We start from the raw sequence: 12308 nt of genomic DNA, 5'->3' as shown, positions 1-12308 counted from the left end.
GGGTTCGTTCAGCTCCGCACACAACACTGTAAAGTACCATACATATCAAACTCGCGGGCCGCACTAACATTAAACTTTCATATTAAGGCGGGGGCCACAAACTATCGTCCGAGTTTGAGACCCCTGTTTTAGAGACATGGAGAGGACGTGACCCTTTTTTTCAGATCTGATTCATGATCTGATTTTAAAAGCTGCCTTTAAACAAGTCAAACAATCAAACTCGTGTCTGTTTGTTGGCTAAACATTTCTCTCATATCATTGAATGATTTTACGGCTTTATTGCTTGAAATGATTCATGCATTAGTTAGCTTTGATCTGGTGGTTTTACTGAGTTACGAGAACGCTTGATTCATTCTTTACCTTGTCAGATAAGTAGCTTTTTCTTTTTTTTTCTTTCTTTTTTTCAAACAAAAAAGAACCGAGACGGATGAGAAAAAAAAAAAAAAAACAGCTGGAGGGCTGCCACAGTATCAGGGCCCTATTTTAACGATCTGAAACGCAAGTATGAAACGCCAAACGCAAGTAGCTTTGTGGGCGGATCTCTGGCGCTGTTGCTATGATACCGGCGGGATAAATGACTCTTGCGCCCGACGCAAATCTAAAATAGGTTGGTCTGAAGTAGCTAGGTGTGGTTTGGGCGTAACGTGAAAATAACCAATCAGAGCGTCATCTTTCATTCCCTTTAAGAGCAGGCGCGCTTGTTCCATGGCGGATTGCTATTATGACGGCGGATTTGCCTGGCGCACGCCAGCGGGAGCTGTCCGGGATGCGGCAAAGTAATAAATGCCCGTCTTGGCCGGGTGGCGATGTTGCTGCGGACCTCCTCAGGTCTGGAGAGGATTGCTGCAGCCATGGAGCGTGGGCCTCCAAACCCACCACCTGCTCCTGTTGTGCCCCTTCCTCCTCCCCCCACTCCATCTCCGTCCACCCGCTCCATTAGGAGCGCATCGCGCATTACTCCCGGACCAGATTCCGTCGGAGTGTCCAATCCCACCGTCTCCTTAAGTCCTCTAATATTTCCTCATTTATGTCATCAACACATCCATGATTCATGGCAATGTTGTGTAAAACACAACAAGCCACAAAGAATGCTGCGACTTTTTGAGGACTGTACTGTAAAGTGCCTCCTGACCTATCCAAACACATGAAGCTCATTTTCAGTAATATTTTTCTTTGTAATTATCTATGGTTTTCAAAAATGGGAACTGCTGTAGATGAGAGAAGTGTATGCGTGTTGTGCACACGCTACATTATGGCCAAGCATTCGTCCCCACACGCCTCCTCTTTTCGCTGAACCGCCCCCGGGAGCGCAAATACATTCCCTAATTTACCGACGTGCGTCTGTGGAGGGAAAAGTCCGCTGTGCGTCGGGTGCAAAATAGGAATGATACATGCGTCGGTGTACAAAGGCAATGCGCTGAGTGCAAGATAGGGCCCTCAGAGTGCAAGATCAAAGTTTGCTTAGATTAAGGTCACAGCAACAAACACACAAATCAGACATTTAAGTCTCATCATACAATATAAAAAGTGGTTTCCACACCTTTGATCATGGCTTGTTTACTGTGAGTGTTTGAATCCAGCAGGACTCTGAGATGTGTAGCTTTGCAGCATCAGGGGGAATTGTGTCCAACAGACTAAGAATCAGACTACTGTTCTCGGACTGCCAAGCCAACCTGCGACTCCAGTACCTGCTGCTATAACTCACAGTGGTGCAGAGTTTTCTCACTGTCATTCATACTATCTTATAGGAGGCTGAGATGTTTGGCACTCATCCAGTCACATGCTTTTGGCTTCCTGCGTGCACACAGTGAAGCTCCCTTTACCTCCTATCCTGCAGAGTCACTTCTTTCTGATCCATCACCTTTAATATACTGTGTGTAAAACTTTTTCTTCCATTCAGATTCATTTAGATCCAAAAAAGAAACAGCAGAGCAGAGAGACTTACCTGCCACCACAGAGACTGACCACCACAGAGATGTGCCAGACCAGGACCCAGTCAGCCCCTCTGGAGTGAGAAACATCCTGCCTACCAACTCTGAAGACAGGTACTCAAGACAGCTGGCCTACAACTGTGGAGGTTTTTGGGATTGTTACTTGTAAATCTACCTATATGGCAGAACATGTGTGCCACTTCTTTGTTAGCTCAAGGCGATAGTTCGGATTTTTGAAGTGTGGTTATATTAGGTAATTATCCACAGTCAGTGTATTAGCTACAGTAGATGGCGGTCGGCACACCCCCAATTTGGAGAAGCAGGCAGGAGTACCGACACAGAAGCTAAGCAGAGTGCTGATGTGGACGGGGGCAGCAGCTAAATGTTTCTTTAGACACCTAAAATCAAAAATATCAATATCACTTTAAATGTATATGCTATATTTAGAATATTTCTGACAGGGAACTGAAGCCGTTATCTCTGCTCTCTTCAAAGCCACCAGACCTCTTTTGAAGAAAAAAAAACAACTTTACCTCGCAGAACACGGGAGTTGCTGGTCTACCGCTGCCTCGATCGAGTAGTTTGTTTGTGTTATTGTGTGCCTTTGTTGAATCTGAAGTAACCCTTTAAAACACCAATGTCACTGAATAACATCTACTGTAGGTAATACACTGACTATGGATAAGTACCCACTTAAAAAAGAAATCTGGAGTACCCCTTTAACTGTACTGTCCACGCCTTGCTTACAGGAATATTTAACAACTTTTAACTAATCGTCTTTGCTATTATTTGCTATTTTCTTTTCCTAAATGTAATTTGAGTGTGCTTTTCTCTATCGTGGCACCCATGCTGATCAGATCTGCTGTGAGGGAGGAAGAGACTTTCGGGGAGTGTGTAGAGGAGCAGCTGAAAGTGCATGAAATCTCTGAGCCAAAACAGCTGCAGGTATACTACATAATAGTATAATATACTGTATATACTGTGGAATAGTGTCTCTTAGCACCGTAGGACATTTGGCATCTATATCCACGACTTTCCACTTCTGGGATTGCTCCGTTGCCGCCGGAAATTCTGCCGTAAGTCTTTCTTTTCAGCCGGATGTCCATTTCCTGACACTTTCCTTGTGTTGGAATTGGAGGGGTGATAGAATGCAAAACCGATTTTACCCTGTCATAGTTGAATAACGACAGTTCAGTGGGTAAATAGGACATACATATAAGCTTAAAATCCCATTGACACCCCTTTACTATGAAAATCTCATTTTGAAACTGCCGCTGAAAACTGGCGAATCTCAACAAAGCTGGAAGTTGACATCAACCTCCCAAGACCTGTACCTTTGTCACGCCCATGGGTGTATTAAGAGAACGGTCACCCCCCAACATTTACATAGGCTACACAACTGACCTGAGATCAGGTAGTCTTCTGAATCTAGGTCACGCAGATCTCTGCTATTCCATTACAAAATTCACTTCTGAAACTTTTTTATGCGAGAAATCAACTATGTAAAGCTCAAATATGGGCCGTTTTACGAAAATGGATGGCTAATTGCAAATTTTGTCCGACTGTGTGTCGGAGTTCAGCTGCCGGTGCTGCCTGGGTTGCTACATCACCGACCTGCCTGTCCTCCGTCACAGACCCCGGCCGGTGCTCAATACCCGCGCAAACTCACCCTTTTCTGGGTGACTGGACTGCTACACGCCGCTGCCCTGACAGAGCTTCAGGGCCTGCAGCTCGCTGTTCTCCCTCCCCTCTTCCTGCTACCGGCCGGCCGCTGAGTGATTGAGAGTGCGGTCAGCGAGCTTGTTACGCCCGCAATCTCTTATAGCAGCCCGCAGGTTCCAGTTAATCTTATAATGGGTATGTGTGTTGAGTTATTTAAACAAACAATCGGGGAAATAAGCGCCTCTTGTCCGCAAGTCTCATTGATGGAGCCCGTGGTGAGCTGGAGTCCATCAATGAGAGCTAGCTAGCCTCCTCCTAACGAGACCTCTGACATTCACAAAAATGCATTCAATTGAAATCCGAAATCGGACAAGTGTTAGCTAAGCTTTGTAAGACATTGGGGAACCTGTAATATTCATGCCGAGACGAAATTCAAACTGTAAATATACTATAGTTATGCCGAAAGTGTAGCTAGCTAGCTAGTTGTGATATTTCCCCATTGTATTAAATGGGACATATAGCTGGCAGCTCCTTGTCCTACAAATACGCCTTGCGTTCATAAAAATGCCTTAAAATCAAATCGGACACAACGGTTTGCTTTATAAGACATTGGGGAATGATGTTATATAAGTGGCGTGACGAAATTCAAACCGTAAATATATTAGAGTTATGCCGGCAGCCGGCCGTGGAGCCCTGGTAGTGCAGTAATCCACAAAGGGTGACTTTGCGCTGGGTATGGAGCCCAGCAGGCTGCTGCTTTCTCGTCAGACTGTGTGGAGCTCCTAAAGTCCAACACGTCTTACCAAATTTGCAATTAGCCATACATTTTCGTAAAACGGCCCATATTTGAGCTTTATATAGTTGATTTCTCGCATAAAAAAGTCTCAGAAGTGAATTTGGTAAGGAAAGATTGCAGTGTCTGGAATATGAGATTCTGTCGCGTCTCTAATGTGTGTGTATTGGGGATTCGCTCAACCAATCAGCGCGCGTCTCTAATGTGTGTGTATGGCGATTCACTCAACCAATCAGCGCGCGTCTCTAATATGTGCGTATGGCAATTTGCTCAACCAATCACCGTGCAGCTCATCTAAATATTCATGAGCATACCATATTTGGAAGAAAAGCTCTTGTTACAAATAGGGCCAAAACACAGGGATGCATAAGGGCCAGTAAAATATCAACCAGGACATTTTCAGCCCAACCAATGTTACATACCCCATTAGGAGACCTTTAGGAACAGTGTGAAATACCCTATATAATCATTCTATCACCCCTTTAAACTTTGTTGGATTTGTGAGGACTATGGTTAACTGCTCCTCAGATCTCTGCAGGGTAAATCCAGACAGCTAGCTAGACTATCTGTCCAATCTGAGTTTTCTGTTGCGTAGACATGTTCCTCCAAAACAAGTTCCTTCCCGAGATTATTTTGCAGCGGCACCGGGACTCCGTGCGGCGCATAGCACCGCCCAAGGTGATTGTGATTGGTTTAAAGAAATGCCAATAAACCAAAGAATGTTTTTCTCCCATCCCAGAATGCTGTGTGGACTACCCAGACCCTCCTCCACAGCGCTGTGGAGGAAGGTCTGGAAATGTGAGACTAGTCTGCACCTAGATTACCTTAAAGCCTGGTTCAGACGGCAGGATAATTAGGTCGATTTTAGCCCCGATTCACCCCTCCCGACAATCTTAAGGATGCTGCGATTATCGTAAAATAATCTGATCAGATATTCCTGCCGTGTGTGGTGTGTTAAGACTGCTCTCGTCTGCTCGGAAGGACGTCTGGACCGCTCCGATCTCAAATCGGGGATATCCAACATGTTGGATTTATTTGGCCCGATTCTCGTGTGTGGTGTCCCCCGGGGACAAACGAGCACGCAGCCTGTGTAAAATAAATAAAGTCGATGGGCATAACTACATCCACAACTGCAGTCCACCAGAGTACATGGAAACAAATATATGAACGTTTATTAATCTGTGTAATACCTAACGACATTTCTATGAGAAAAAACAAATCCCCTCCATATCATGATGTAGCAAGTATAGTCCATGCTCGCGTTGTCTTCTTTGACCATCGCCTTTTCTTTTGATAACGTTTTTTTTCGGTTAAAAACACACTACAAACTATTGCCACTGCATCCTCTTCGTCCGCAATGATTGTTTACTCTGAAGTCACGTTTGATCTCGAGGGATTTTGCGAGATTTCCCATCTGACATGGGAATGCTCGGGAGTCAAATCGGTTCGTGTGTGATGTGTTGATTTTGCCGTGTGCTGCGCACCACACACTGTACGACCAAAACTGTTAGACCCGTGATTTTTTATCACCGTGTGTGGGGTCTCTCAGGATTGGAAAATCGGCCGACAATTTTAAAATCGTCCCGTGTGAACCAGACTTAAGGTACATAAAAAAAATAATAATAATAACAAAAAACATATCAAATCACCTAACCTCAGTAAACCTAAAGAATGACATGTATCACAGGATACATGCAAGTTTGCATCGCTGTTCTTCAGGTTTCAGATTTTACAGGGCTTTCAACACCGAGCTGCTGTAGCTTAACTTCTCATCGGCAAAAAAACACCCTAATTATAACCAGTTGCCCAAAGTCATTTTTCCCATTCAATCAAATAAAATCGCTGGAATGCATTATTTTAAATGTCAACATGAACATCTACATGTGACTCGATTCATTTTCATCAATCTTTATTTTTCAGACCCTCAGTGGGAAGATGAGGTTGACAGAGAGACATTACTTTTTGCGGGAGAGAGAGGGCATTTCCAGGGTAGACCGAAATCATTTGAAGTTCACCGATCAGCAGGATGTCCAGGGAGGGGCTTCCCTCCGCCCGCAGCAGCCCAGCAGGAAGTTAACCCCTGGCACCCAGAGGCGCTCCTCTGCCCCGTCTCCAGTCTTTAAAGACGAAGGAACGCAGCTTGAGAACGTCCTTGAGACCTTTAAGCCCCAGCATAGCCTTGAGTTTGGGACTTTACAGGACTTTTGCTCAGCTTCCTATAATCCTCAGACAGCGGAGTACAGCCAGAGGAAGACCCAAACAGAGATCCAGGCTCAGGCTCACGTCCGCTGCCTAGAACAAGCTTATTTCAACACTCCTCTCGTGTCCCAACCTGAAACTCTGCCTCAACAAGTAAAACAGATCACTAATATTCCCGCAACAACAGACCGAGAAGAGAAAGTTGGCCAATTACAAGAGCGAAACTCCAAAGATTGGGGGAAAAAAGACTGTGAAAACTGTCATTCAAGAGAAACAGAATGCAGAATTAATGAATCACTGTCTGAGCTGACACCCTCAGATAGTAAGTCCTTTAGAGAGAAAAGGGTGAGGCGCCAGGATGTAGCAAAGATGGGTGAAACTGCCGGAAAAATAGATGACGAAGACGAGGTGAAAGGTCAGTTTGCAGTCACAGCACCTCGTAGAAAAATGACGGCGAGCTCGTCTGTTGCCACCTCAGAGGACCTACGGGAACAACCCCTGGAGCAGAACAACACACCTGTCCGGACACCCAAACATCCCAGAGTTGGGTATGAAACACACTCAGTGCAACATGTTAACATTTCCCCCCCTTTGAGGGACAACAGAGTTCCCCCCCGGGCCTGGGGAAATCAGGAAGTTATTGTTAGTGTTGAGACCATTCGCGACCACATGGAGAGAGTCCCAAGCTTCAACATCGAAACTCTATCCACCGGCTGCGATGGAACAAAAACACGTTTTCATCTCCGCCAGTGGAGCACGTCGAGACCAGGAAGCAGCAAAGGCTCAAACGGGGACAAGGGTCAAAAACAAGCTGCGACAACCACAGCGGCAGCGTTTTGTCTTTGTGCGCCAAAGGACACAAGTGAAGTCCCAGCACCTCTAAAACGCATTACACTTCCCACACATTCCACTTCAGAACGTGCGACAGGCGGTGGTGGCAGCGGCAGCGACGATGAATATTACCCACCCTCCCAGTGTCACCAGTTTCCCGAGCTCCCATCCCCTCCTCCCTGCCTCGGCCTCCACGATTCCCACCTCAACCTTTCGGAGGATGATAATGCCGGCGAGGCTGACGAGAGATGGACGTTCCCAGGGATCCAGGAACGGGAACAGAGTCTTGGATCTGGACTAAGGCCTCAGCATCACTCCTCTTCCTCTGGCTCCAACAGGGATGATAAAGCTTGGGCTGATTCTAATGGTAATTTTGACATATATTTTGACATATATTCAGGTCCGGTTTGCATATTTGTGATTTGATTTTGAATCTTTCATAATTGTAATTTATTTCATTTATCAAAATTCTGTCTTTTAGTGTTCCCTCCAGGATTCAGTTCTTTTTTTACCAAATACTGTTCCATGCAGATATTTGAAGTTTATGTGCATCATGGCCCATTTTTCGGGGGCTAAGCTAAGGCTAAGCGCATTTTTGGTAATTTTGTGACCTGATGCACTTGGATACAGGGTGGGACAAGAAAGAATACTTTATCATAGACACGGGTGATGTGGTCTTGTGGGGTATAGTTGTAAATGGGAAATTGTTGCCTGAGAAACGCCTACTGTAGGTAGATGGAGTTACAGTTAATCCAGCATGATTGATGCTAGTGCATGAATGATTCTTATTAGATCAGAGGCAGATAGGAAATGCTCAATTTTGGAGATGGTTCTGAGTTTGAAAGAAACTGGACCTGACAACAGAATTTACCTGCCTGTTAACACTTAGATCGCCTTCAGATATAACACCCCGGTTCTTGGCATGTGGTCTGATGTAGGTGAAAATGCGATTAAGGTCCTGGGCAATAACGGTCGTACAGTGTGGGAGAGGGGGTCTAGGAGTAGGATCACGGTCTTGTCCTCAAATAACTGAAGAGAACATGTCCTTTAAGTCCTGCTCCACTCAAAAATGTGTTTTTAATTTATTGTTACCTTACCTGAATTTTTGTTTCAAGCATAGATGCATCTAAGTATACAGGCAGTTTCCATAATTCTATCTTTTAAAAGTGTCTTTCTGTGTATTTCTTTATGTCTAGGGGGTCAGAAAATGTCCAAGATACACTCACTGAAACCAGAAAAAAACCCTGATGGTTCAGATGTAACTGAAATGGCGCAAACATCGAGGGGGTTTCTCAGGTAAAAACAGCTTGCGGTATTCTGAAAGCATGCAAAATGGATTTTTTTTTATATTACATCAACTACTATATCAACTGATTAACAATCTGTCACATCTGAGCAGCACCGCATCGGCATAGGAAGTAGGTTGGTGTCATTGTTATCAGTTCAGCATAAAGCCAGCTTCAGCTTCCGTTCTGGTTTATCATCATATCTTTTCTCTTCCCAGAATGCACGTACACAAAATAAGATGCAAATCTCAACAACAAAATACCACAACTTTACCTCTGACCTTTTCCCAATTAGCTTAATTCAGTGTCATAGTATCAACCAAACAGTTTTACAAGATTGTTATGACAGCAATAATGGAGGATGAAGTTATCTTGAGACTGTAGTCCTTGAAAGACCCTGTTTAACTATTAAATGATATTTGGTACAGACATTCATTTCAGACCCAGGGGGATCCATATCACAATAAAAAACACACAGGGTATAACATAAAATACAAAAATACAAAACCTTCCACAGTGTTCAGTGTCTAACATACAGACATGTTCGCCAATGGTTCCACAGTCTGGTACAGGGTTAGCCAAAACAGTGATCAAGTCATTTTTTGACTCCGATACCCTACAAATAAATCTATACATCAGGTTACGTAACAGCAGAACAGGTAGGTACCCTGACACTGACAAACATATGGCTTGCACTGGAGCTTCTTGGAGCTGTCAGCAGCAGCAGCCTCATGCTGTCATAATATGTTTGCATTATTTCCTAAGTTGCTCTGTTTATATGCAGAGTGGATGAGACGGGTGAGCTGAAGAGAGGCTGCAAAGGAAATGACATCCTGTCTGACAGAACAGAGGTACCTCAGGACATGAGAAACCCACACAGCCTGCACAAACTGGAAACCAGGGCAGTCCAGGTCCGTTATTGGTGGGAGAAAATGTGACTTTAGATAGCCATGGATTAGATGTTGGACAACCGGTACCATCAGTGTTGCAAGTTATCTTGCATTTGGCAGATAACAATGGACAACTATGGATTGTTGTTGTAGACTGTGTCATGAATGTAAGACAGGGTGCTGCTGGGAAATTACCTGTCATTATTTGACCAATGTTGAATATAAAATAACTAGAAAAGAATGTTGATGATTCACACTCTGTGACACGCTATTTTATTCTCCTTATTAATTACATTGTGGTTGTGGAACAGGCTGGGGCGAGTTGCTGCCTGTTTGTCTCTGATGCCGCTCGCCTGCTTGTCATACTGGAAACGTTTACCGTTGCCGCTTTGAACGTCAGTGTCAGGAGGCGTGGGAAAAGCTCTTAGAAATTGAACATACCGACGGAGTACTGTGCAAACAGTGTTTCTGTGTAGGACACGTGAAACCAGGCTGTACAGTGGTGTCAGTTGTTTTTGAAGCACCTTTCAGAGGGTTGCACGGTGCCTGAAAAGAGAAATGGAAAATCTTACCTTATAGTATATTCGCTGACATAATTCAATCTCAGCTTTATTATCTCCTGTTTTACACCGAATGATGTTCTAGAGTTACAAAACAACAGCTGCTGGGAATAGACTGTGTCATGTGATATCACAAGGTCTTGGGAAAAGTCTGAGTTAGCTTTAATTCTTGTCAGATCAGAAAGATGTGCTACTTGTTCTCTCAGATGCTCAGCACATTTCTGTTATCGAAGAACCAAACCAACTTACCAAAAAAAACCAGTTCATATGTCTCTCAGCGTAACTAAACTAGACCACCACATACACTATGTTGCCAGTTTATTAGGTACACCTTGCTAAAGCGAATGCAGTCCTGCAAAAAAATCAGTATAGTACTCAGTTTTTGTAACTTGTCGATTCATTATTAATATTTTTGAGGCTGCAGTTTGTGGTAATAATTATTAAGCACTGCAACTGATGAAATTGTCACTATAACATTTTGACATTTCTCTTTCTAAAAAAAGCAGTGTTACGGGATACTATGAACTGTGTTTTTCATTTTTCTCATTAGACAATAAAGTGGTTAGACAAAATATAATATAATAAATAATATTTTCACGTGCGATGTAATAAAGAGCAGAGCATGATGCCAATATTTATATTTATATATCATGATTATGTTTCAGCTGAAAAAGAAAATCAAGTATTTGCCATGTTGAATAAATGAATGATATAATAAAATCATACACCAACTCTATAATTTAGCATTTTGAACCCAAACTTAGTGGTGAAGAGGACGAGTGTTGCACTGTGACATGGTATAAAAAAAATGAAAATAGTAGTTCCGGGAACTTTTGGTTCCCGGAACCGGGTGGTTTTGGAATAACAAACCACAGCCGTCACTTTCGATTTGACTTCATTTAGCTCGAAACTATTTGCCGTTTTTCGCTCGTCATCAGGTGTGATGCAGAGCGGTTAAACACAGCATGGCGTTAATCTGTGCAAACATTTGCAAACACACTACCACTTCTTTAAGTAAACACATGAGTCATACAGAGGTGTGTGTGTGTGTGTGTGTGTGTGTGTGTGTGTGTGTGTTTTACTATATTCATGGGGTCCAAAAACTGGGGAATACAGTATATTTGTGGGGTCTGCACAGCCTTGTGGGGCCCAAAATGCTGGACCCTTTAAGAATGCTGTTTGAGGGTTAAGACTTGGTTTTAGGATTAGGGTTAGAATTAGGTTAGGGTTAGGGTAAGGGTTAAGGTTAAGGTAAGGGGCTAGGGAATGCATTATGTCAATTACGGTCCCCACAAAGATAGTGAAACAAACGTGTGTGTGTGTGTGAGTGTGTGTGTGTGTGTGTGTGTGTGTGTGTGTGTGTGTGTGTGTGTGTGTGTGTGTGCAGGCCCTCAGGCAGCAGATGGAAGCCCTTCAGCAGCAGTTCAAGCAGAGAGAGAGCGATTGGTCTGTAGTTCGACGCCAGCTGGAGGAGGTGATCACAGAAACCTCTGAGCTGAGGAAGAACCTTACGGTTACTCCACACTGCCGCCCAGTGGCCGTCCAACGCACTGCACAAACACAAACGGTACACCAGGAGGGACAGACAGAGGTAAAATATAGGCCTACTTCATAGTCTTTATCATATCAACATGGAATCTTCCCTATTTTATCCATTTTTTTTTCCTGTATGATTTACCCTGAATTGTTGTTCCATTTCAATATAGTTTATACAAAGCAGACATTCTTTACATTTTATTGTAAAGAAGTACAGCCAATGCATCAAGCTCCAAGTAACAAAAGTCTTCGCTTAATACCGCCTTAATATTTTTTTGTTAATACAAAAAAATTTTAACATTCAGATAAACAGGGTCCTCAAACTCTCAAGGCTACTGGCCCATTAGTGCATTTCATTTTTACTGCTGTGTAAATCTTGTTGGTATCAAATTATTCAATCATACAATACACTGTTAAGTGGTTTTTAAGCACCCGGGCCATAATTTATGAGTACAGACAAAAGATGGTGTCAAAGCACTGACTGAGCTCATTACATGTTTATGCAGTGCAAGTGGATATGCTCCCTGTGTCAGTTCTGTCACTGCCCAAACTTGATTTTACCTTCCCAAACCTAAAGGGTTACTTTGAGTTGTCAATAGAATATGTAAAAAAAAAAACAC

General features: G+C 43.5%; 1 protein-coding gene across 4 annotated transcripts in view; it reads left to right on the top strand.

Moving 5' to 3' along the window:
* Nucleotides 1–12308, top strand: part of si:ch211-140l13.3 — a 44761-nt gene that overhangs the window by 27284 nt on the left and 5169 nt on the right. For 2 of the 4 annotated variants that reach the window (XM_039782545.1, XM_039782549.1), the window contains 6 exons: nucleotides 1901–2045; nucleotides 2789–2876; nucleotides 6307–7783; nucleotides 8613–8712; nucleotides 9487–9613; nucleotides 11540–11743. In XM_039782545.1, the coding sequence (XP_039638479.1) occupies nucleotides 1901–2045; nucleotides 2789–2876; nucleotides 6307–7783; nucleotides 8613–8712; nucleotides 9487–9613; nucleotides 11540–11743 (2141 nt within the window). The remainder of the gene's footprint in view (nucleotides 1–1900; nucleotides 2046–2788; nucleotides 2877–6306; nucleotides 7784–8612; nucleotides 8713–9486; nucleotides 9614–11539; nucleotides 11744–12308) is intronic. The other 2 variants (XM_039782547.1, XM_039782548.1) reach the window with 2 other exon arrangements.

This window comes from Perca fluviatilis, chromosome 18 (genome assembly GCF_010015445.1).
Source record: "Perca fluviatilis chromosome 18, GENO_Pfluv_1.0, whole genome shotgun sequence".
Classification (NCBI taxonomy): domain Eukaryota; kingdom Metazoa; phylum Chordata; class Actinopteri; order Perciformes; family Percidae; genus Perca; species Perca fluviatilis.
This window is presented reverse-complemented; position numbering and strand designations above follow the sequence as displayed.